Genomic DNA, 24,039 nt, shown 5'->3' with positions numbered 1-24,039 from the left:
CCTCCCCTCCCCCTCTTCTGAGTTCTACAGTTAAAGTGATATAATAAAAACCACCTCATGTCTGAACCTCATCTATGGTGAAAATTTGGTTAAGATCGGTCGGATGGTTTAAACGTGATGAAGTCACAAAGACAGTCACTTTTATTTTTACTTTTTTTAAAATAAATATCTCCTCCTCTCCCTCTCCTTCTTTGCATTGTAAAAGTGAAATGAAGAAAACATCCCAGGTTTGAACTTCATATATGTTGAAAATTTGATTGAGATCGATCGGGTAGTTCAAAAGTAATTAATTCACGAACATAGTCACTTTTATTTTTTATTTTTTTATTTTTGTATATCTCCTCCTCCAACCCCTTCCCTACGTTCCTCCGTCAAGGTGAAATGATAAAAATCATCCCAGTCCCGAACCTCATCTACATTGAAAATTTGATCAAGATCGTTAGGGCGATTCAAGAGTTATTAAGTTTTATTTATTTTTTCTGTCCCCCACCTCCCCCTCCCTTAAGTTCTACCGTCAAAGTAAATAAGCTAAAAACACTCCCAGGCCAGAACTACAAGATCGGTTGGGCAGTTCAAGAGATTAAGAGTCACAAACATAGTCACTTTCAATTTTTTAATATAGATATAAAATTCACAGTAAATATTCTTCCAATGCCTTAAAAATAGTTTTAGTTCTGACTCTCAGTAACTACTTAGACCCAACTTGAAGAAGAATTTAGTTTAAGTTGTATTGAACTTGTTCTTTCAGTTGTTTCTTGAAACCTGGAAATTTGACATACTGACCACTTTTGCCGAGATACTGGGACATAACATGAAAACTATTGCCAATTCTTGTAAATTTGGATCACCTATGTTGGTATAAAGTTGTAATATTTATTAAACTAATTAACCGAAGTAGATTATTTTGTGAATATATCAGTGCATTTGACGAATATTTTGTTCTTTTAATTTCCACTGAAAAAATGTTTTTAGTAGTTACATCAATTACATTCTATCACGTCCTTTTACAAGATCTCTAAAATTGACATTTAATTTGTTTACTCAAATGATATGCACGGAATGATAACAGCTTTCTTGTTTGTTTTTCTCGAATGAATTTAGCAACATAACGTTAATTTAAGGAACAGTTAAAACGGAGCACACACATACAGTACACATAGTGCTGTAGTACAGACAATAATATTGTATATCACACTGCATTACCTGAAATGTATCGTTTTACTTTCTGCAAAGAGGAAAAAGAGACCGCAAATTCCAATTGAATGAACACTCAAGATCACAATAAGAAGTTTTTCCGTATACATAATTGATACAGCAAGATAGAGGACGGCTAATTATCATAAGATAAGGAAAAAGAAAAGACCATTCCAAGGACTTAGTATAGTGTCAAGTGTCCATTGTGTTACTTAAAGATCGTTCAGACTATTATGTTAAACCATTTCTACTTTGCGGTAAGAAAGACAACGCACTAGGCTACAGACCTTCAACATGGCATCTATAAAGAATGGCAAGTACAATTAACTTATATTGTAGATTTTAGTTTATGACCCAAGGAGAAAAATACAAATTAAATCATGTTTACATTTAAGTGGTTATTAACCTCTCATTTACGAGGTATCAACCCGTATCAAGTGGTTCGGATCCCACGTTAATCAGTAGGTCCCGTCTCATATAGCCTCGCTGCTGAAAGGGACGTTAAATTTATAATCAACTCAACTCATTTACGACGTAAGTGTTCAAACAAGATTCAGATTATGGAGCATTTGGGAATAGGGATATCGGGTAAGGGATAATTACTTAATGTGAATTTAATTTTGATAAGCCGTAAATTACGAACTAAGAGAAGCCAGTGTTAACTCAAAGAACGATACGTGGTACAGTAACGTGCTACGAAATGTTGCGCTCTAACTATGGTTCAGTGGCGACACCAGGTTTAATTTCTTGAAGAAGGGAGAGGAGACAAACGGAAGGCTTTGGGGGCCAATAGAACTGATATGAGACTGGTTAAGACCCTGGCTTTTTATCTCAAGTGTAGAATGTTTAACCCCAAAATTAACCAACGTGCAACAAACCAATAAGTTTATGAAAATATTGAAAAAATAAATTCAAAATTGGAGTTTTTGTTCTCTACGCCTAACATATATTGTAACGTAAGTCTAGTCATGTTCAGTAGTTTTGGAGATGAATTGAGAGGAAATACTGATAGATATCTAGATAATAGAATTACCTGAAGTTGGAAACACGTCAAATGTCTGGGTTTGCAACAGTCAGCGCCAGGCTGTTGGCGGTGGTGTGCTAAGACAAGCTCCGCACTACATAAGGAGCAATAGAGCGTCAATGTATATACAATGAAATAAGTGGACGGTGATAACGTAAAATGTACGACCTCTCTGATTCCAAAGAGGGTAAATTGTTGGCATTCGGTTACGTGATGCGAGTGACGAAAGTGGCAAGTGTGTTGGGTGAGTCGTGAGGGACAATGTCTAAGGAGATGACGGCCTACACAACCTGATCGGCGAAGAGTACCGGTGGTCGGAAGAAAACCCTCAGTGACAGGTCCTACCGAGTATTAAATTGAATTGTCATTCAGAACCATTGTACAACTGCGGTGCAACGACGGAGTAACATAAGCAACACCTCCCACAGACTGTGTCCACAACCGCAGTCCATAGTGACTTATGTGACATAAATATACAGGATCAGCTTGCATAAGATGAAAGGAACAATATCGCTTTAGCATATCTGATGGTGTTACCAACATGCAGCATGGACATGACTGGAAACGCGTGAAATGGTCGAATGAGGCATCCTTCATCTTATTTCAATTTGGTACCCGTGTATATATGTGGCGGATGCTCAATAAAGCGTATGACCCACAGTGTCTAATCCAACTATGAAGCATGGTGGTAGCTCTGATGCAATGAGACAAAATATCCTAGTTTTCAGTGGGTCCTTTGCTGATGCTTATCTCTCGTGATCATGTTGCTATTTTAGTAGATTGTGCGTTCTCTAGTCCAGATATTGTTTCCGTTTAATAACACCATATTCCAATGTGATAACTCGCCCATTGACATAGTTGGAAAATGACAATACTTGTGGTATCAAATAGACTATTGATTCAATGTACACCAATGACTAAACTAACAGCAGCATCATAAAGAGCAATGCACTGAGTGTGGCTATGGCGTCATTTAACAGCTGGAGTCCAGTGAATATCTGCTATGGAGTTCCATGATGGATTATAGTCAACATCTGGACGATGCATAGCAGTAGCAAGATCAATCAAATTGAAGCACGACAGCTCCAAGATATATTGGAAAGGTGGTTCAATGTCTCCCAATAAGGGGTCTCCAGAATGTGGCAGAAACTCCAGGAACCAGAAACAATGGGGAGACGACTAAGCCACCCAACATACACAAATAACTGCTATTTAACACTGGCGCCCCATCGCCATAGGGGGATAAGTGCAACCTAAATCGCTAGGACTTCTATACTGCTATTGTCACCTCTATTTCGCGGGAATGATGAACTGGCATTTCAATGGGGCATGATTCTATGCAAGGATGTCAGTGGTATGTATACTCATCACCACCAGGAGCGATATATGTTGACAGTGGTACTGCTCAGTGATGAATCTCGATTTAGTCCGCACAGTGACTCTTCACGTGTGTACGTATAGAGCGAGGCTGGGATCTGTTTTTGTCACTTCAACATATAAAAGTAGGGCATTATCACATCAGTGGCTTCGTGGTACGAGCCAGGATCATGATGTGTGGACGATGCCTCTGCATATGCTGAAGAATGGTAGCTTGAACACCCAGAAGTAAAAATATGAATTCCTTGAATTCATTGAGAGGATTTTCATTCCTTGAATTCATTGCAGTCATCGGGCCAAAAATTCGGTAAATAGACAGTAACGCTAGTAATTGTCGTGCGGAGATGTTGACTGCATTCTTGGTGGAGGGGGCTATTCAACGGATTCCATGACTTACAAATTCTTCGGTTTTGAACCCCATTGAACATGTGTGAAACGACTTGGGAAAGAGGTTTGCTGCCCCTCATTCCTCTCCAAAATTCCAGATCTCAGAATTGTTCTGCTGGAGGAGTGGAATGCTTTACCTCAATAACCTCTCTGCACCTTCATAATAGCAATGGTAAACCGTTGTTCAGTGTATTACAGTTCCAGAAGTCCACATGTCCTATTACTAGATGTACAGGCTCACCAGGATTATCTTAATCCCATGTGCTCCTATAGCCAGGGCTCTACACAGGTATCATTAGACATTCATTAGACATATCGTGCCTTTCACTCATATGACTTTAGTATGTTCGTTCCCATTCCTGCTTCGATCACTATTGTGCATTGTCGCACATCCCTGAAATGTCAATGGTATGTCACCTAGCATCTTTGATCTTCCGAATATCACTTAAATTTTGAACATGTATGTATGTTATCATTAAATGTTCTACTGAGAGTTATTAATTTTCTGTAGATAATTTGTTTTTAGATATAGCTTTCATGTTGCGTTTGCTGTAGTTTTATCATTATTACTATGTATAGAATTATTATTGTAACTAGATACAAAGTCCATATATTTAAATAGCTTTTCTAGGGTAGATATTCTCATTCGTTAAGCAAATTTTATTATATCTTTATGCCCTTTAACCTTTTTGTATTATCAATAATATTAATCATGAAATATAACTCCAATTAACATAGAGATTTTTATATAAAGTTAAACTTTTCTACTTTTCAGCCCATCTCATTCTATTATTAAGCGTATTGCTTGGAGGAGGCGTGATGGGGCTCTTTGAGTCACCACCAAAGAAACTGATCATCGATACAGACGCTGGCATTGACGATGGAATGGCTATAATGATGATTGCTGCTGTTCATCGAGCAGGACTGACAAATATACTTGCCATTACTTGTGTCAACGGAAACACAAACATCACCAACGTAGGTAAAAATGTGTTGAAGTCCTTGAAGACTGTTGATTTGCTCGAGGTAAGTACATTTAAAATAATAATATCAAAATATTAAGGTTTCTGAGATGATGCAACCGAGAAAGATCCTAGTGCACCAGCGTTGTTAGACTTTCAAACTCAAGTCACATATCCTCGTATTTTGAATAAATGTCAGGTCAAAACATACTTCAGGGTGAATTAGTATTATTAAGCGTGTGTTGATTGCGCTGTTCTACAAAAAGAAATCCAGTTTCTGGAAAAGGTTGTAATTCTTATGGACATTCGAGAGCTGAATTCAAATACGAGGGCCACTATTTATATTTTGAGCCTTGGCAACACTGGTTGTAGTTAGGCGCCATTATTTTGTTTCCATAGAAACGTTTGACATTGTTGACCATAACGTACTTCAAATCTTTTTCAATAGCTTTATATGTGTTGTTTACATTGACTTGAAAATTGCGTGACAACAGGTAAATGGAATTAACTCGTAAAAATTTTCGTACTATGATTTATTACGATTTTCGACGTGGATTAGCAAGACAAGAGTGCATCAATCAACTTACTTGCACATTTGGCGATGGAGCTTTATCCTTTATCACTGTGAAACGCTGGTATTACGATTTTACTCGGGTCCACCATTCGCTCACTGACGAAATTCGCGAAGGTCGTCCAAAATCAGTTGTTATTCAAGAAAACATTGATTATGTGGAAAACCTGAATACTGCAAGATCGTCATGTGACATACTGTGAGATTGAGACAACCCTAGGCATTAGTTCCACCGGCATATATAAAATATTACACGATCATTTAGCTGTGAGAAAGGTTTGTTCTCGTTGGATCTCACATAATTAAAAAAAAAAAAAAACGCAAAAAGAAGCTCGTGTCGATTGGTGCACACAAATGCTCAATAAATACAATGGCGGTGCTTCAAAAGACGTATATACGATTGTAACAGGTGACGAACATGAGCCGGAACATGCATATGAGCCTTAACGTAAACAATAGTCGACTGTACGGGTGTTTCAAGATCAACCAAATCCAACAAAAAGTTGTTCGCGCTCGAAGCACATCGAAATAAATGGTCGCCTGCTTTTTCGGGAAAACTGGTCATATGGCAACTGTGCCTTTAGAGAAACGTAGAACGGTCAATTCTGAATAATACACAACAATTTGTTTGGCTGAGGTCTTCGCTCAAATACGGAAAGGAAACAAGCGCCGTCGGACCATTCCTCATCAAGACAATACGACTCTCACACATCTCGTATAAAAACCGACTATTTGAACACTCAAAAAATCGAATTGATGGGTCATCCGCCGTACAGTCGTGATTTGACACCAATGCCTACTTCTTGTTCTCGAATGTCAAGAATAAATTGCGTGGACAACGATTTTCGTCGGCGGAAGAAGCCGTTGATGCGTTCAAAAACCATTTTCTGGAGGTGTCTCAAGAAGATTGGAAAAAACTCTTTGACAAATGGTTTGAACGAATGCAAATGTGTATTCATCATAAAGGAGAATATTTCGAGAAATAATAAATCAATTTGCAATGACAAATTACTGTTTTTTCATTGTTAGGCTCAAAATATAAGTAGTGACCCTCGTATGTGCTTAGTTTTAGTGCGTCAGGGGTAGTTTAAGAGCAATTAGATTTCAAGGCTAAGTTCTGAACATTCTGTTTATATATTAATAGATATATTGACTGAAATCCAAGAAAAAGTCTATAACATTTAGAGAATAACAAAAAGTAATATTTCATATAGCTTTATATATGTATTCAGTTTTTAGCAGGCATTTTAAAAGAACATTTACAGGAATAGACCAAATTTCAACAGAATGTCTTATTCCTTTCGTACTGTGTTCTTTTCGTCCCGAATTATAGTTCAACAATAATCTGCTAACATTGTTGGCATGAATTTCCCTTCGTATTATTTCACAATGATAGTGAGTCTTTACAGAATTTTACCTCATGGTCTCCGATACATTACTGCAACTTTCTGGAAAGTAGTCCAGATTTCAATCCCTCAAATGCACATCCAAAAATATGTTGCATCATATATTTGTCAGCTTTGATCACTCGTCTCGAAAATGTGCTGTAAAAGTGATGTCTCGACTCGAAAAATGTATATTTCTCCATTGGAAGAGCTGTGTCACGACTCGAATTTTGTCAGGAAAATTCTATCTCGTCTCGTCTCGTGTGCATCCCTAAATCTGAGGACCTATATATACACACCATCTTTAATTTTAGCATTGGAGGACGCACATATTTGTTAGCAAGATGTGCAAACCTTCTGCGGTTGGATCTATAGAAATCGATGCTTTCTCACTGTGATTATGAGTGTAAAATCTTACATTATCTTAACAATAAAGTTAACATCTGAAAAGTCAGAAACTGAAAAGTAAGTTTTCCAAATATTTTTATAAATTAATTGCAAATACATATTATTTATATACTCAAATTACTGGAAAACTTTCCACGGGGCGAGAAACTGATTTCAAATTTGAATTTACCACTGTAAATTTCTTTAGAATTATTAATTTTAATCCCAGAAATAGAACCTTTGTAACACTGTTATTCACTTGATTACTGAACAGCCTAAAAAACACATAAAAAAGGAGCAGTATTCTTAAGTTGCTGAGTGACTGAGCCATTTTCTTCATTCGACTTTTTATATAGGATATTCTTTTTTCTTACCTTAACAGTGGTGGATTTTGAGAGAAGTCACATCTAGCGCAGTAGCTTGCTGGGGCAGGCAGGTAACTGCCCTTCCATTCAAGCTCCTTGCCATTTTAGAGGAACCCACTTCAAGATAATTTTTTTTCACTTCGTATGATACGATACGAACATAAATGTATAAGCACAGCGTGTAAAAGGTTCACCAAATAATAATAATAATAATAATAATAATAATAATAATAATAATAATAATAATAATAATAATAATAATAATAATAATAATAATAATAATAATAATAAAGTTTAATAAAACTGTGAACTGGGCCCATTTCAGTAAAATGTCTACTGTTAGAGCAAACAGAAATAATATATATTTTCTTAAGACTTTAAGTTATGTCGAATATTGTCTCCTCAATTTAATTTATGAAATATGAAATAGGCCCACCATACCATTTCCATAGAATTGAAAAGAATTTAAGGTTGTTCCATCATCTGAACAAAATATATTTGTGTCAAATATGAGTCTCGCAATTTAACTTATAATAAATGTTTAATAAATGTGATAACTGAAAATAATAAAATGCAGTGGCGTGGTAACAATTGTATACCGGTTGTTGATACTACGAGTAACTTCAGTTTCTTAATATCAGAAAATATGGTGCTCACTTTTTCTTTCAGAGTATCAACAATTTCAAAATATAAACGTCGAAAACTTCTTTTTTGGTCAAATCCCACTTCATTTGTTCCTGATCTTTCTGAACATCGTGCTTCTTCAGGTTCTTCAGTGCTTTCCATTTTCTACAAAACATAATCGAAACTGCATAGTTATTAGCTTAGATCTTCTTTAAAGTAATCTATTTTCTTTCTGTAATAACCTCCATCATGAATTTTCTTTTGTAAGATATTGAATAAGATTTCTTATCTTAGGACCATGGTACGTACCTCTGTGAATTTGGGTGGTTCATTTAGTTCCCTTCAATGGGTAAAATTTGCCAAAAATATAGATTTGGGAGATTTTTGACCTAACAGCTTTTTTAAATGAAGGTTTATCACCTTATATGGTTATATAGTTGAATATAAGGGCCCATTGTCTTTTATAGAACACGGACACATTAACGCATCCTTCAAAAATTTCTGGAGGGGTGTGTTGCCCCATCCTTACATTTTGGAAATTGCTAAATTAAAAAAAAAATGATTAGTAGAATGGTGTACTTTTGTAATTTTGGGTGCTTCATATTGTTTCCTTTCATGCGTGTTTTGATTATTATTTACAAATTGACGTACATGTTTACCTCTCCGAGCTGAAGTTGAATTATTAAATGAATTTGTATTTACTCTACGATTATCTGAAGTCATTTTAAAAGACTTTTTTTTATTCTTTATATTGTTGTATCCGAATATTTGTTTGTGTAATTCCATAATATTAGCAAGAAAATTATTTTGTAAACACTTATACAATACTTAATTGCTGGATTTATCCCATTCATAATTATCTTTATAAGATCTAATTCGGCTACAAATTCTTCTACTCTCTCATTTAGTTTCATCTTTCTATATATTCTGTCAGTCACGGGCGGATCGAGGGGGGCAATCAGGGCGATTGACCCCCAGAATAGGATATTTTTTATTTTAAAAATAAAACTTATTCTAAGAATTTTCACCTTTGTATTATAAATGTAAAATAAAACCTATTGAATTCGAACGACCCCCCCCCCCAAATATTCAGCCTGGATCCACCCCTGCTGTCAGCAATTAAGGGACACAGTCTAATGTGGTACAAACTTGCAAATAAGAGCCTCCATTAAAGTATTGCAGTTTAACAAAATACTTTATGTAATTCTTTTAGAAGTACGCCTGTATATTTTAAACTAACATGAGACAAAATAATTGGTAAAAGAAGATTTGGTAAAGGATTTGTTAAGACATCTTCTATCCGAACTAAAGATCAAAAATAGCAAAACTATTTTCCCCATTCACGATTGGAAATTTATCAAATTAACATCTAAAATACCTAGTAAAGATATATCTGATAATCCTGTTGTCATCAAAATCAAATATATATTTATTGTACCCCTTACAAATAAAATTCAGATCGCTTAAATTCAACGCGTTGGTATTGTAACTGCTGAGTTTAGAAGATACAACCGGACCAAATTGATTTAAATTTGGATTTAGCGTAGTACTTGACGAACTATCTTTCCCAGACAAGTAATTTCCATTCATTAGATACAAAACTGCATGATTTACTTGTGATTTTATCCTCGTTTCATTATCATCTGAAGCTCTATTTGAATTTTCAGTTAGATCACAGTTAAAACGAACACTATTGGGGACCGAAAGATGTCCCCTTATCTGTTCCCTTTTCAAAGTTATTTCTAGGTGGAGATTTCTCTCTCTCTCTCTCTCTCTAGCTCAACTCTAGGATTCAAAACTGATACATTTTGAACCACTCCCGTACATGAAATACTGGATCGATCATACCTGAAAGAGTTAACTGAAGCAAAAAGGATCTGATTGTCAACAAATGTAGAACTCGGTATAAAATTTCTATGAGAGAAACTATCATGATGTGAAACTTCAAATATGTTGCCTAATGAGGCGTTTCTGTCATCTTATTGCTCATGCCCGTAGCTTTATTAAACAAAATGCTTCTATTGTTTAAAAATCTACTATGTTAAGAGAACTATCATTTCTGAAAACAAAGGACTGGAGTCACTTCCCAAATATTGGGATTCCACAAAACCAGTTCAATCTACTATAACATTTTCTTCAGGGATGTCAATATTAATATAATCATTGGATGTTTTTAAATTTAATAAGTATATTTATATAATAACCCTAATATCAAATTAACCTTATAACCAAAACTAATTTTGAGCCATACAGTAATATACATAATCATACTCTCATGTATTCTTTGGGTTACTGTACCGATGATGACAATATGCGGTATAAATATTTCTTAATGTTAACTAAAAAAAATAAAAAAAAAATGTAATATACGCGAAATTATTTTGGCTTGTGTAATGAAAGTTTTTACAAATCTTTTACCAGTCACTCTAGTAACTTGTCTCATATAGTTTAGTTACGTATTTCATATATTGTCTTACCCCCCCCCCCAAAAAAAAAACGAAATTAAATTTTCGTTCCAGCATTCACAACAAATCAATATCACCATCAAAGCTAAACATAAACGGGGAGAACATCCAAAACTAACAATTTCATTTTATTCGTTCGCAAATCCCACCGAAAAGTTCTTTTTTTTTTTTTTTTTTTTTTTTTTAAAACATCCACATGCAACTACATCTTTCAATATCTGATTGTAACCTTGTAACGAACCTTGGCCTCATACCTTGCAACGAACGTATGCACTCAGAAGTGTCTATCCTCAATAACCTTAATACTTTATTCGAAATAATAAACCTAGAAAGCACCCACAATTGCAAATATATAAAGTCAAAGATCCATTCCATACGGAAACAACATAGGAACCCCCACTTGGTCTAGTCGCTAGCACGCTTGACTTCGGTTCTCGTGGTCCCAGGTTTGACTCCCGGTGGAGGTATAGTTGAACGACCAAAGTGGTTCGGATTCCACTATAATCGGTAGGTCCACGTTTCCTTTAGTCCAGCAGGCATAACATATGGACGTTAAACTAAATCAAACCAAACCAAAAACAGAAGAAATATTGATAATTGAAATGATAGTTGCACTTTATAAGATATAAACTGTATACAAACATGTAAAAAAAATCAGATTTATTACAATAAAAAAATAACTTTACTATAAATTGCTGGATAGTATTTCAATAATTTATTCGTATATTACTTACTCGTATATTACTTTTTTAATTCTACGTATTTCCTTTAATATAATAAAGTAAGACAATTTTCTTCTTTTTTTTGGGCGGGGGGGTTGGAGGTAAAATGAACAGCTGAGTAACGAGAAGGTAACATGTAGGAATCTCATATTCACTTTTACTGATAGGAGAAGTTGACATTTTGAAAGCATGGCAAAGGCAACAAATATGATTTGTGGTAGTTTTGTTTTAGTTCCTCCTTCCATAGAGTAAAATGACAGTATTTTCCAAGCACTGCACAATATTTTAAGTTATACATATTTTGTTAGAATAAATGTCTTGGTGGACAAAAACGTAGGTCTGACTTTTTTCAAAATTCAATCACTAAATTCAAAAACGATAAAATCCTTTAAACCAACTTTGTTCTATGGAATACTACTTATTATTGCATATAATCACAGCAAATTGATATACGTAAATGGAATAGGCACATTTCACGGACACTTTTATTTAAAACGATTCTCTGTTGTTGTTTAAAAAATGAATTTCCACAAATATTTAGATCGAATTACCTTCTAATTTTGATTCTGGTATAGATGCATGCTTAATGGCCCACTTTGAATTATGTTTTGAGAATATTGATTTTAAATATAAGGAATCGGTACGCAATTTTCAGTATTTAGATAGATTTTTTGCATTTTAAAGTCATTAAGTAAGAATTCAGCTTATTTCGAATTATGAAAAATTAGGTTTTTTAATTAATAAAAGCATAGAGATCTCAAGTGTTGTTCAAAGACGAAGTGGAATATCTTCTGAATTATAATTTTGACAAATTTATGGTAAGTCAGATTGCCGTTGGCAAGGAATGCTGCTTTCATTAATAAATACAGGTATCTTCTGTACCAGAATATTCCAAAAGTTATGACACACACTTGTATTCAGCTACAGAAAGGATAGACAAAAGAAACAATAGAAGAGAGTCACAACTCCAAGGAGTTGGATTTGTTAAATAAATACCTATTATTTTTAATATATTATCGGTGAAATAGTCTATTGACTGTAATCTGTGATGTGATTCTGAAATTCAGTCTTCTTGTTAGAGGCGAGATGGTGTGCCTAGTTTGACTAATTCATTGGAATAGGGTTTGAAGCAAATATCCTACCGAAAATACCCCATTACATCCGAGGGAAATATCGCACCGCGGATCGAAATCGTGATCATGACCATGCTGTTTAACATTTGGCAATGAAGGAACATAAGTATGCTTCTGGAATACTTTTTCTGCATATCTTTATTGACAGATTATCTTTTAAACAAATTATTTTGTTGCAGATTCCTGTTTACCGAGGAGCTGGAGAGTCTCTTATCTATACTCCTCCGTCTGAGAATTACCAGGGAGTGGATGGTTTTGGAGACGTTGATTTTCCTAATCCACCTGATTACAACATTATTCAAAAAGAACATGCTGTGAACGCTCTCATAAAGTTGGTTTCGGATAACCCTGGTGAGAACACTCAAAATTCATGCGATTTAACTTGACTCACTTGCCACTTAAAACCATAGTTTTATGTTATATCCATGTGCCATATTATTACTGTGGAGTACAGTACACTACAAATTGTAAAGCTTTTGGTGAACTGTAGGGTAGCATCGCAAACTCGGTGATCGCAAATGCATGCTATTGAAAGTCCGATTAAATAACAATTAATTAATTTGATTTTCTAGCTGCTACTTGATGTCAGATAGATGACAACAACAGTTAGAAGCCAAATGGATGAACGGGTACACCGCGTCGTGCATTTAAACAAATCATGTATTTAGAGCAAGTCCTTTGCTGAAAGTATGTCAAATTAAATATTGCCTACTTTAGAGACATTTGGAAACAATTAAGATTTTATTAACCTATATTGTCTATGATAGTATTTATGTTTTCTCTTGTGTGCAGAATTTGTAGAAAACGTAACATTGCAATACAATGAAAATAAAGGATGTTTCATTTCTTGTCTCATGTTGACAAGATGGTGTTCAAAAAGTAGTAAAGACCGTTTCAAGGATTCGTATGTAGGGAAATTTTCTAATACGTGGATTAGGATTAAGATTAGGAATTAGGATTCTGGGCTTTCGGCAGCTATAGCCATGTTAGCCCGTCACGTATGAGAGATTATATCCCTTAATGATCACACTCTTCGGAAAATTAGGAGGAAAAAGGCATGGGGATGGAAGAAAGCGACAATGGACATTATGTTAGGTACCATCCCAGCATCTGCCTGGCGTAAATTGAGTTGAAATGATTTGATTTTGAGTTTAACGTCCCGTTCAGCAGCGAGGCTATATGAGACGTGGACCTACTGATTAACGTGGAATCCGAACCACATGAGCTGCCACCAGGAATAGAAACCGGGTTTGGTGTAAATTGAGAAAACATAGGAAACCCCTACTCAGAATGGCTAGTCTGAAAAAGTTTTAACACTTTTTTGACTGAGTGTCCGCACGAGAATCGAAGCCGGGACTATGCAGTTTTACTATACGGATCCATAGATTGTAAAATGTACAGAAAAATTTGGGCAAGTCTTTAATTTGCCCATTTCACGTCGAGAACAGAACCCAACCAACCCCTGTGGGGCTTCTAACTCGTTCCTACTTTTACTAGTACTCCTACTTCTACTTTTACTACTACTACTACTACTATTTATACTATTTATCCGTAAAATAAAACTGCACACCCGGGACTGCTCGCAAGAAAGGCGAGAGTATTAGCGACTACGCTACGCGAAGCCACTTCCAGTGTATGGAGAAGTAAGAGAAAAGTCAGATTGACTTTAATATACTTTCAGTAAGTAGAATAGAAAATAATTCCCTTTTTGTTTCTAGTATTTTATGATTTTAAATCATAAAATCTACGTTTCACGGTATATTATATACAGTAGTAGGCATATTAGGTACACTGTAAAAAATGAGGTGTTGAAACAACACAAAATGATTACCACTTTAGCGTGTTACTTGTGTGTTAATTCAGCTCCAAGCACATCGCCTTCTGAGCATATCAGAAATAACTCGTTGCTACCCGAGAGAATTTGCATTGGTATTTATCGTTTAATATGAGCAAGGCTTTGCGAAATATATTTAGCACTTGTGCCAAGTAACGAATAATGTTCTGTTTCCTGTTATCGATCACAATAATATTGTTGTAAGCCTGTGAATCGTCTGACAACAGTTACATAATCAACAGTTCTGCCATCTTCTGTTCATACGTGCTAAGACACAAGAATAACAAATAAAGAAAATATATGGAAGTACTGCTATCTGTGTAACTGTTGTCAGATGATTCACATGTTTACAACAATATTATTGTGACCGATTACAGAAAACATAGAATGTTATTAGTCACTTACCACAAACACGAAATGTATTTCGCAAAGCTTTACTCATACCAAACAGTAAAATACTATGCAAATACTCATAACAAGGTATTTTTAATATGCTCTGAAGGCGATGTCTTGATGTTGAATTGACACACAAGTAACACGCTAAAGTGGTAATCATTTTGTGTTGTTTCACCACCTCATTTTTTGCTGTGTAAGTACGATTCATTATGATTTACAAATTCACAAATTATGCTTGTTATCTCTTTATTTTTTGTTATTTTGACAACTGTAAAACAGCAAATGTTCTGCAACCTTTATTTTAAAAAAAAACTTTTTTTTTTTTTCAAGTATATAATCCGTAAGTTCAAGCCTGTTCTTATTATCAAACAATTGTGTTGAAAAATAGCGCTCATAACAGTCTATTACGGCAAAATCATAAAGCACAAATTCTTCAAACACGCAATAGCAACGTTTCCTTTCGCAATCACAATTCTGAGAAAAATAAAAGCTACTTATTTCACTTCGAATGGTACAAGAGGAAAAGTTTACTACGCCTTCAATACTTACATCTGTTAAGCAATATCTTATTTGTTCGATTAAGAAATTCACTTTAAAACTTGCTTTTAGAAAGCGAAGGTTTAAAAAATTTAGAAACTTCATTTGCCGTGATACGTATTGGCATATCAGACAACTGTACTCTTAAAAGCAAGTATACAGAAAACCTGAATTGGTAAGCAATATAAAGACACTGCTTTCGTGTGCTGAATTTCAAATATTTTACATCTTGAAATCATTCAGACAATGAACACAGAGAGATCTCAGTGTCAGATTCTTTTAACTTACAAGTGATGCACAACATTTTCCGATAACCGTTTAATAATTTTAGCTGGACATCAAAGGGAACTGCAAACCTTGATTTCTAAGCATTTGTGCTTAGCATAAATCAACAAATGATTTTCTTCATGACTGAGAACAATGGAAAATATTGGTGTATTGATTATCCTTTACGGCTTACAGAGGTACAGTGGCGTATGCAGAATTTTATTCACGCATTCAATTTCACTTTCTTTAAGGATAAGTGTGATTTTTATGTATATACAGTGAAACCTGTTTATGTTAGCGACCACCGGTTCCATTAAAAAGTGGCCAACCTAGAGAGATGGATAATTTCTATGAAATAACAGTTTTGTGGAGGAATGGCAAATTAATAGGAGGCGTTCATTTGTAAAATATTAATAGATTTCATAATATATATTGTTATATTTATTAAATAGAACGCTATAACAGAAGAGAAAGTTTTTTTTTCAAAGATGGCGTGGTTGTTGTGGAGGAGTGGAATGAATGTATGAATTAATATACATTTAAAATTATGAAATAGACTTATGTGAGACAGTGGAATAATAAGACTATTGCCAAGTTAAAAATATTACTTTTTGGTCTAGAAAATTATTATTGAGATTGGAATTTAGATTCAATGATTGAAATTAGATAATATGAAAAATCTTGAAGAAAATAATTAAGACTACGTTTGACTGTTCTTCCTCAAGATCAGCTGAGTAGTTCAAGTATATCATGGGACATGGTTGCCAGACGGTATATGAATTGCAATATATTGAAATTAGAAACGGTAAGAGTTATTAGGAAGACTTATGAATATACTTGTAACTGTTGTAGTAATGAATACTAATAAGAAAATATTAATTAAATATAAAAATAGAATTAATAGAGTTGGGTGAATGTAATTTAATTATTGTTGTGAGAGTGTACATGGCTGGTAGGTGTCTCCTACACAATGTGTTGCTTTATTTGAATTGTTTTAGTTTCAACGACAATGGCGTGGAGAATGTATAAAATGTTTATGAAGTGTCCTAAAAATGATGAGAATCAGTGGGTTATATTTGAATTGTTTGGCCTCAAACAATTTTATGTGGAGAGTGTTTAATATGTTTGTGTTTTCGGCTATATAATTTTAGCAAAACAGTTCTGAGTGTTACGAAAAAGGAGCTAAGTATTTATGGGTGTTAGGAAGTATCATTGTGACTTTATTATAAGAAATCAATATTCTAAAATTATTCATTAAATTTAAATAAAGGAACAAAAAGAAGTAATATTAATAAAAATAAAAATAAGCAAGAATAATGTCATTTCTTAATGAGTGGCCTAAACAATAAGAGGAATAACAGGTTTAGTCATTCTATGTTGGTAATTATTACTTCCTCTTTTGCTATATAGTAATGGCAACATTTACTAATATTGGAGATTGTACTCAAGACGACGATTGGACATATTTTAATAATGAGGGGACAATGATATCTAAATTTCCATTTGATTGCTACGAATGTTTGAAACATAAGCAGTTGTCGCATGCAACTAACTTGTCACGTGTCAAAATGTGTGGATCCGAAGCAACTTCAAAAGTTTATGTTCTGCCTTTGGCGTAACCGATCTTCTGATAACTTGGGAGGCTTTGCTATTCATAAGGCAAAAAACACATGAAGAAATGACAGAAAGTAAAACTTGATAAAGAAAAACAAAGAAAGAATTAGATGGTCAAGGAAAATCTTAATGAGATATTACATAATTGTTTTCTAATAAAGCTTAAGCAGCAGTTCGAAATAAAAAATATTGATTGACTTATCATGAAAAGCTCCCAAATAATGTTTTATCTCAAAGAAAAGAATCAAGTAGTATATTGAATGAAGATTTGGTTAGTACTCAAAGAAATGTTGAGGAAGCTTCCCAGGAAAGTGAAATATTAGAGAGAGAACGGCTTGATACTTTATCGGATGAGATTTATGATAGATAATTTTTTGGATGAGAATTGTATGGAGAAACATAGGGTAGTTAAAAGAATGATATTGAAGGAATTAGTAGGGATTAAAGGGAAGGAAAGTATTACTTCTAGATCCTTACTTGAGGTGTTCGAACATTTATTCAGCTGATTATGGTTTAAAAGGAAATCCATAATCTCTCATAAGCAAAATGATACAAGAGAAAAAGGATGGATTTGTATTATAATTGACTTACACGATTACATGAAAAGATTAAAAAGCTGGAATATGAAAAAAAGTTGAAATTAAAATGGAAATAGAAATTAAGGAAAATTGGTTATGTAAAGAAAAGAATTCAGTAAAAAATTGAACTGAATTAATGAAGGGTTAAATAAAGAGATTGAAGTAAAGGAGAATCAGATAGTAATGTTAAAATTACAATTTCCGAAAATTAAAGCTAACTCATATGGAATTTGAATCTGAGTTCTTAGATTTGAAGGATGAATGGCAAGAAAGAACTGGGAAATTGTTAGTAAGCAAGGAGGGGCTGAACAAAGATTGGTGATCAGAGTTATGGATCTGGAAGGTACTATTAGAAATTATAAGGAACAAATCAATGACTTGAATGATAAATTACATAAAGAGAAAAATAACAATGTTTGCAATGTTTCGTGTGAAAAAATAGATATTGGTATACTTACCGAGGTGAATATATTTGTAAATGAGGAAGTAATAGGACAACAAGGAAAATGTATTTGATGAACGATGATGAAATGGTCATAAATACTCGACATTTAGAAAAGATAGTTTACGATGTGATATATAACCAAAAAAGAATAATTCGTAATAAAGAGTTCAAAATAGAGAGATAATTGTTGAAAATTCAGGAGCATTGCAATTCCTTATCTGTTAATGAAGTGAATGATCAAAGGACTTGGACGAGATGATTATGAGTATGATTTTTTTATGAGAGTAAGTTAACCGAGGCTCAAATTGATCGAAAGTATGATAATTTAGTATTTTGATAATCTTATTAGGAAAGGTCAGATAAGTCCAAAGAAAAAATATAGAACGTTCAAGATGTGTATGGAAACAATTCACAAAAACTTGCAAGGTTTATATTTGACAATAGATTAAATGAATTGGACTGTTAGAGAAGGAAACCTGAATTTTGCAAGTACACGAAAGATTTATTATACTTTATGTGGTAGTGAGGGATTTTGTAAAGCTGAATATTATAAATACGAAATTAGTAGAGAAAAAAGTTATTACTTCAAAATCCAATCATTTATTAACAAATTATAAAAATAATTCAGAAACAAACAACATATTCAACCCTTGGGCCAGATGGCCTAAAAATACATGATATGGATAAAAATGAATTTGTTTTTTGATACGTAAATTCTATAATGTCTATTGGAATGGAAGCCTTCGAAAATGTGGTGCTATTGTAGAGTGTTGAAAATTAAATAGATAGATAAGGTACAAAATAAAAATAGGTCTAAATGATAGAAGAAAGGAGGATGCAAAAGATTAGTTCAAAAGCAACAGATATGATGATTGGACACACTACAAAACACGGAGAAATCATGCTATTGTGTTTGGAGGAAAAGGTAGAAGGGAAAATACCCAGAGGCAGGCTTCGATTGAAATAAAAAAGGCTAAATAAAATCTGATAGAGGTAAGAAAAGACTCAAGGAAGTGTTAAGTATGGTTTAAGTGAATTAGAATGGAAAGCTGCGTCAAACCAATCGGGAGATTGTTGACTCGCGAGGAAGAAGAAAATATGTAATTACAGTTTGGTTTTCTATGATCTGAACAACCTTGTTATAATAAATTTCAGGTGTAGTTTCTTTGTTCTCAGTAGCTAGTAGAAAATACTAATATTATCCGCATCCCATTCTAGTGTTAGTATTAAGAATTTATATATTGTATGACCTTTATGTAAGGTTAATTTCTTATCGTTTTTAGGTGAAGTGACATTGCTGTGCCTGGGTCCGCTAACAAACATTGCTTTGGCTATGAAACTCGATCCTACTTTTACATCGAAACTGAAAGAGATCCACATCATGGGAGGAAACGTACAAGGTGAGTTAATTTCTATAAGTAGGATAATCGATATTTAATTTAAAAAAGAAAAACATAAGAAAACGAAAATAAGAAAGCAATATTTTTAAACTTTTTAGTAGGCATATTATTACAAGCTTATATAATACTAATGCTAAAATTTGTTTCTATTCTATTTATCTTGGTCTTTTACCTTTGAAATAAATGAAGAGAATGAAAATTGGAGTTAAGATCCAATTTAGTTTAAATGTAAATTTAAATGTTATAAATATTAAATGATCAATAATATTATATTTATGTATAAATAAAAGTTGCTTCAAAAAGCAAAGGCATTAAATTAAACATGAAGAAGAAAACAGTGAAATAAGGTGATTACAAGCAGTTTTATCACCTTTTGAGTGTTATAGAAATCATACAAACACATGCCTGTAAATAGTCATGAAACAAGTATCTCAATTCTATCTATTTTGTTTCTTAAAAACAGAAAACTCCATTCTTGTCGTTTCAGCCTTACTAATAACTTCAGTGTCTTGTCCAAAATATTTGGAGGACATCTAAATACCAGCAATTTCTGATCATTGAGCCAATAGTAATAACGTTATTTTGTTGTTACCTACAGAAATGTTTGAATAATTTACACATTGCTCATACACTACCTGTAGTTTCTTTATGTTTAAAGGCTCTTACTTTAAAGGCAATTTTCATATTTATACTCGTAAATAATAAATTTACGTATTAATCAAATGTGCTTTTTATAAAACAAGTAACATTATGAAATACAAGAAGAAATTGGCGAAGTCAGAATAGTTATATTAATTCAATGAAAAAGAAAATATCATATAAAGAATGAAATGAAAATGTCGCATACATTTTGAATAGAATTGGCATGTTGTACAAATGCACATTAAAATATTCAATATTGTTCTAATGATGGAAAAAAATCTTCATTAAGGTGAACTTAAGTTGAACTTCATTAAGATTACAAGAAATAAAAGACAAAATTCAAAATATTTATATAATAATATAAATCAAATGAAAAGGGAAGGCGCTAAAAATATGTCAGTAATTTTAAGCTTAACATTTCTTAGAATATACAGCCTTTATTTTGGAGAGCTAACAGGTGTTCATTTTATTTAACTTAAATTACTTTATTAATTTTTAAGTTCGATAACTCCACTCAATTCAATCCAATACGAGAAAAATATATTAGGTGAAGACATCTGTTGGTTTACTCTGTTTAAAACAAAAAGTCTCCTGGCATAGACTTTTGTAGACGCTCATTAGTAGGGAAATGTTGGATATACCTAGGTAGATGAGTATTTCTAAATGTTATTGAACCTTTATTACATTTTAGGACTAGGAAACTCTGTTCCTGGGGCTGAATTCAACTTTCATCAGGATGCCGAGGCTGCGGATATTGTTCTCAGCAAAAGTTCCCAGATAATTACATTGTTGCCGTTGGAAACATCATACTTAAGAAATTTCATTTCAATGGTAATAAGCTTATGTATGTAAGCTTACGTATTTTACTTCAAAACACACAAATAAACAAAGAATTTATTAGGAAATATTTGGTTAAATTTCTAGAGTCAACGGACATGACTTAAGACTTTTCACAGGCATGCCAGATATAGTTTAATTATTCCTGGATTCTATTTTGTGTTTAATGATCGAGAAGAAGAAAGTATGAAAATGCAGAGTTTGTAAAGTAACTAATGTCTTGTAATCTGACTCACAATAAAAATATTGCAATAACTTTAATATAATCCTAGCTCTCGCCAAGTGGCTTTCTTAGCCGCAGAACATTAAACTAAAAATAAATAAATAAATAAATAATAAAAATAAAAATAAACAAAGCTTCAAAATAACTTGCATAACAATGAATAACAACTAACGTATAAAGAGACCATAGTATTTGGTCTAGGAATTAATTCGTGCGGTTCGTACGCACACATTGAAGCTGTAGTACAAACACAAAATACATAAATACCTTAAGAAAAATATTGTCCATCGCTAGCCACCACTTTCGCCCATCTGTCAGGCAATGTACGGATTCCGTGGCGAAAGAAGTCCTCATCCTTGGAAGCGATCCAGTCAGAGACCCATGTTTCGATATCTTCTGAAGAAGTAAACCGCTGTCCAATCAAATCGTTGTTCATGCAATCGAACAAGTAGTAGTCCGAAGGAGCAACGTCTGGTAAATACGGCGGGTGGGGTAAAACTTCCCATCCGACATTTTTTAAATAGGTTTTGACCGGTTTTGCGACATGTGGGCGAGCGTTATCATGTTGAACAATAAGTTTATCATGTCTGTTCTCCCATTCTGGTCGTGTTCTTGGCCAGAGCTTGCTTCAAACGCATTAATTGTCGTCGATAACGTTCTCCATTCATAGTTTCACTCGGTTGCAGCAGCTCATAGTACACCACACCTTTCATATCCCACCATATGCACAGCATAACCTTTGCACAGTGAATATCTCGTTTTGGTTGTGATGGACCTGGTTCACCTGGTTTCACCCAGGCCTTTTTTCGTTTAGGGTTCTCGTAATGGATCCACTTCTCATCACCCGTAATAATTCGATGCAGAAACCCCTTTCTGCTCTGTCGTTGAAGCAGCAATTCGCAAATGGTTTTTCGTCTTTCAACGTCTCTGTCTTTCAATTCATGTGGAACCCAATGTGACATCTTTTGAATCATTCCCATGGCTTTCAAGCGTTTGAAGACTGTTGTTTGATCAACGCCTAATGCTGCTGCAAGTTGTTCCTGCGTTTGACACGAATCCTGCTCGAGCAATGCTGTCAATTCTTCGTCTTGAAATTTTTTTGGCTGTCCAGCTCGCTCTTGGTCTGCCAAGCCGAAATCACCACTTCTAAACCGTGCAAACCACTTCTGACACGTTCGCTCAGTTAGAGCATGGTCACCATACACTTCCACCAAAATACGATGACTTTCAGCCGCACTTTTCTGCATGTTAAAGTAATGCAGCAGGACACCCCGCAAAAACACTTTATCAGGCACAAATTGCGCCATGTTCACTTAACTACAAACTGGTGTTGTTGACGCTTTAATCCACTGCCCTATACTACGAACGATACGCGATGACAGGGGTTTGCAACACATGTGTGGATACACGGAACTTTGGGACGCTCCGTTCGTTGCGCCATCTCTTGTCCACCCGCACGAATTAATTCCTAGACCAAATAAAACGTCATGTATTGAGTAACTAAATGTCTTTAATAATGAATTGTTTTGTTTCATATAGATACATCAATTTAATCTAAACTGTATCCCAAATTAGATTGGGTGAATTAATTGCATATGTAGCTAAAGGGGAATTGGTGTGATATAAAATCTGTTATTTTTTCAATGTATCAATATACTAAATTAATATTAATTATATTCAGGAATCAATTTCATCACATGAAACAGCTCTTATATCTTGTATACCTCTATAACTAATATGCCTAAAATATTGATGTTAAAAATCATCGACAAAGGTACTTTAAATTTACATTGAATGTTTGTTCTTTTCAATAGGATTGGAGATTAAACGTACTTGGAAAAATCGATAGTCCTCAGATGAAAATTCTGAATGAAGCAGAAAAAGCATTTTGGGAGCATGGCGTGTCGGAGAATTGGCTTACATGTGATCAAATGTCTGCAGCCATTATTCTTCAACCAGATATGGTGCTGTCTACTCGTTCTTATTATGCTATGGTTGAAGTTCATGGAAATATTACTAGAGGTGCTACGGTCGTAGATTATCTCGATAACTTAAAGAGAAACCCTAACATAAAGTTTGTAGAAACTATTGACGTTGAGAAATATAAACAGATTTTGATAGATACACTAAGTGGAACTTTATCAAATCTTTCATTGTAAAGAATAAAGCATATAAGAGTGTATATATATATATATATATCGAGATTGATTGAAAACATTAAATTGGAATGGATTTACTTCCATTCAAAATCACCATGTCTTTCATATGATTTTATTATACCTACCAAATAGAATGCCTTTGAAAGTTATAAACCAAGGATGTTGTAAAATAGAGGATTTGCCCATATTTACCTTCATCCTATTGAGCGAAGCGGGAGAGTGGGGGTAGCGAAACTGTGGCGTATGACTTCACAATTTTGTTGTATAGGCAGATCCTCTATTTTATAACATCCTTGGTATAACCAGTTCATATCGTAAAAGATGTTGAAGGAAGAATAGAAACAAGATAAAATGTGCATCAAACAGAACTTGATATTCTGGTAAACACCATGTTGTGTACTTCTGTGCTAGATTGAGTGGAAATTAACTACATGATTTATTCATTTACATACTGTATTGAATAGCTGTCCGTATGAACGACTCAGCAGAACACATGAAGTAAACTTGTATT

At 33.9% G+C, this 24,039-nt stretch overlaps 1 protein-coding gene across 1 annotated transcript; it reads left to right on the top strand.

Moving 5' to 3' along the window:
- The first annotated feature begins 1,213 nt into the window (after nucleotides 1–1,213).
- LOC145671960 (uncharacterized) lies at nucleotides 1,214–23,618 on the top strand. The gene is made up of 6 exons (XM_081741156.1): nucleotides 1,214–1,507; nucleotides 4,758–5,008; nucleotides 12,776–12,947; nucleotides 19,551–19,667; nucleotides 21,001–21,140; nucleotides 23,184–23,618. Exons 1-6 carry the CDS (start codon nucleotides 1,489–1,491, stop codon nucleotides 23,526–23,528), a joined length of 1,044 nt encoding a protein of 347 aa, XP_081597282.1. The 5' UTR covers nucleotides 1,214–1,488; the 3' UTR covers nucleotides 23,529–23,618.
- Nucleotides 23,619–24,039: the final 421 nt, after the last annotated feature.

Source organism: Thermobia domestica, chromosome 2 (assembly GCF_964235325.1).
Source record: "Thermobia domestica chromosome 2, izTheDome1.hap1.1, whole genome shotgun sequence".
Lineage (NCBI taxonomy): Eukaryota > Metazoa > Arthropoda > Insecta > Zygentoma > Lepismatidae > Thermobia > Thermobia domestica.
This window is presented reverse-complemented; position numbering and strand designations above follow the sequence as displayed.

What these genes read in the sequence shown, in the direction of transcription:
- LOC145671960 (XM_081741156.1), top strand. An exon ending in AGACTGTTGATTTGCTCGAG is followed by an intron (nt 5,009 to 12,775) that starts GTAAGTACATTT and finishes ATTTTGTTGCAG; the next exon opens with ATTCCTGTTTACCGAGGAGC. An exon ending in CATGGGAGGAAACGTACAAG is followed by an intron (nt 19,668 to 21,000) that starts GTGAGTTAATTT and finishes ATTACATTTTAG; the next exon opens with GACTAGGAAACTCTGTTCCT.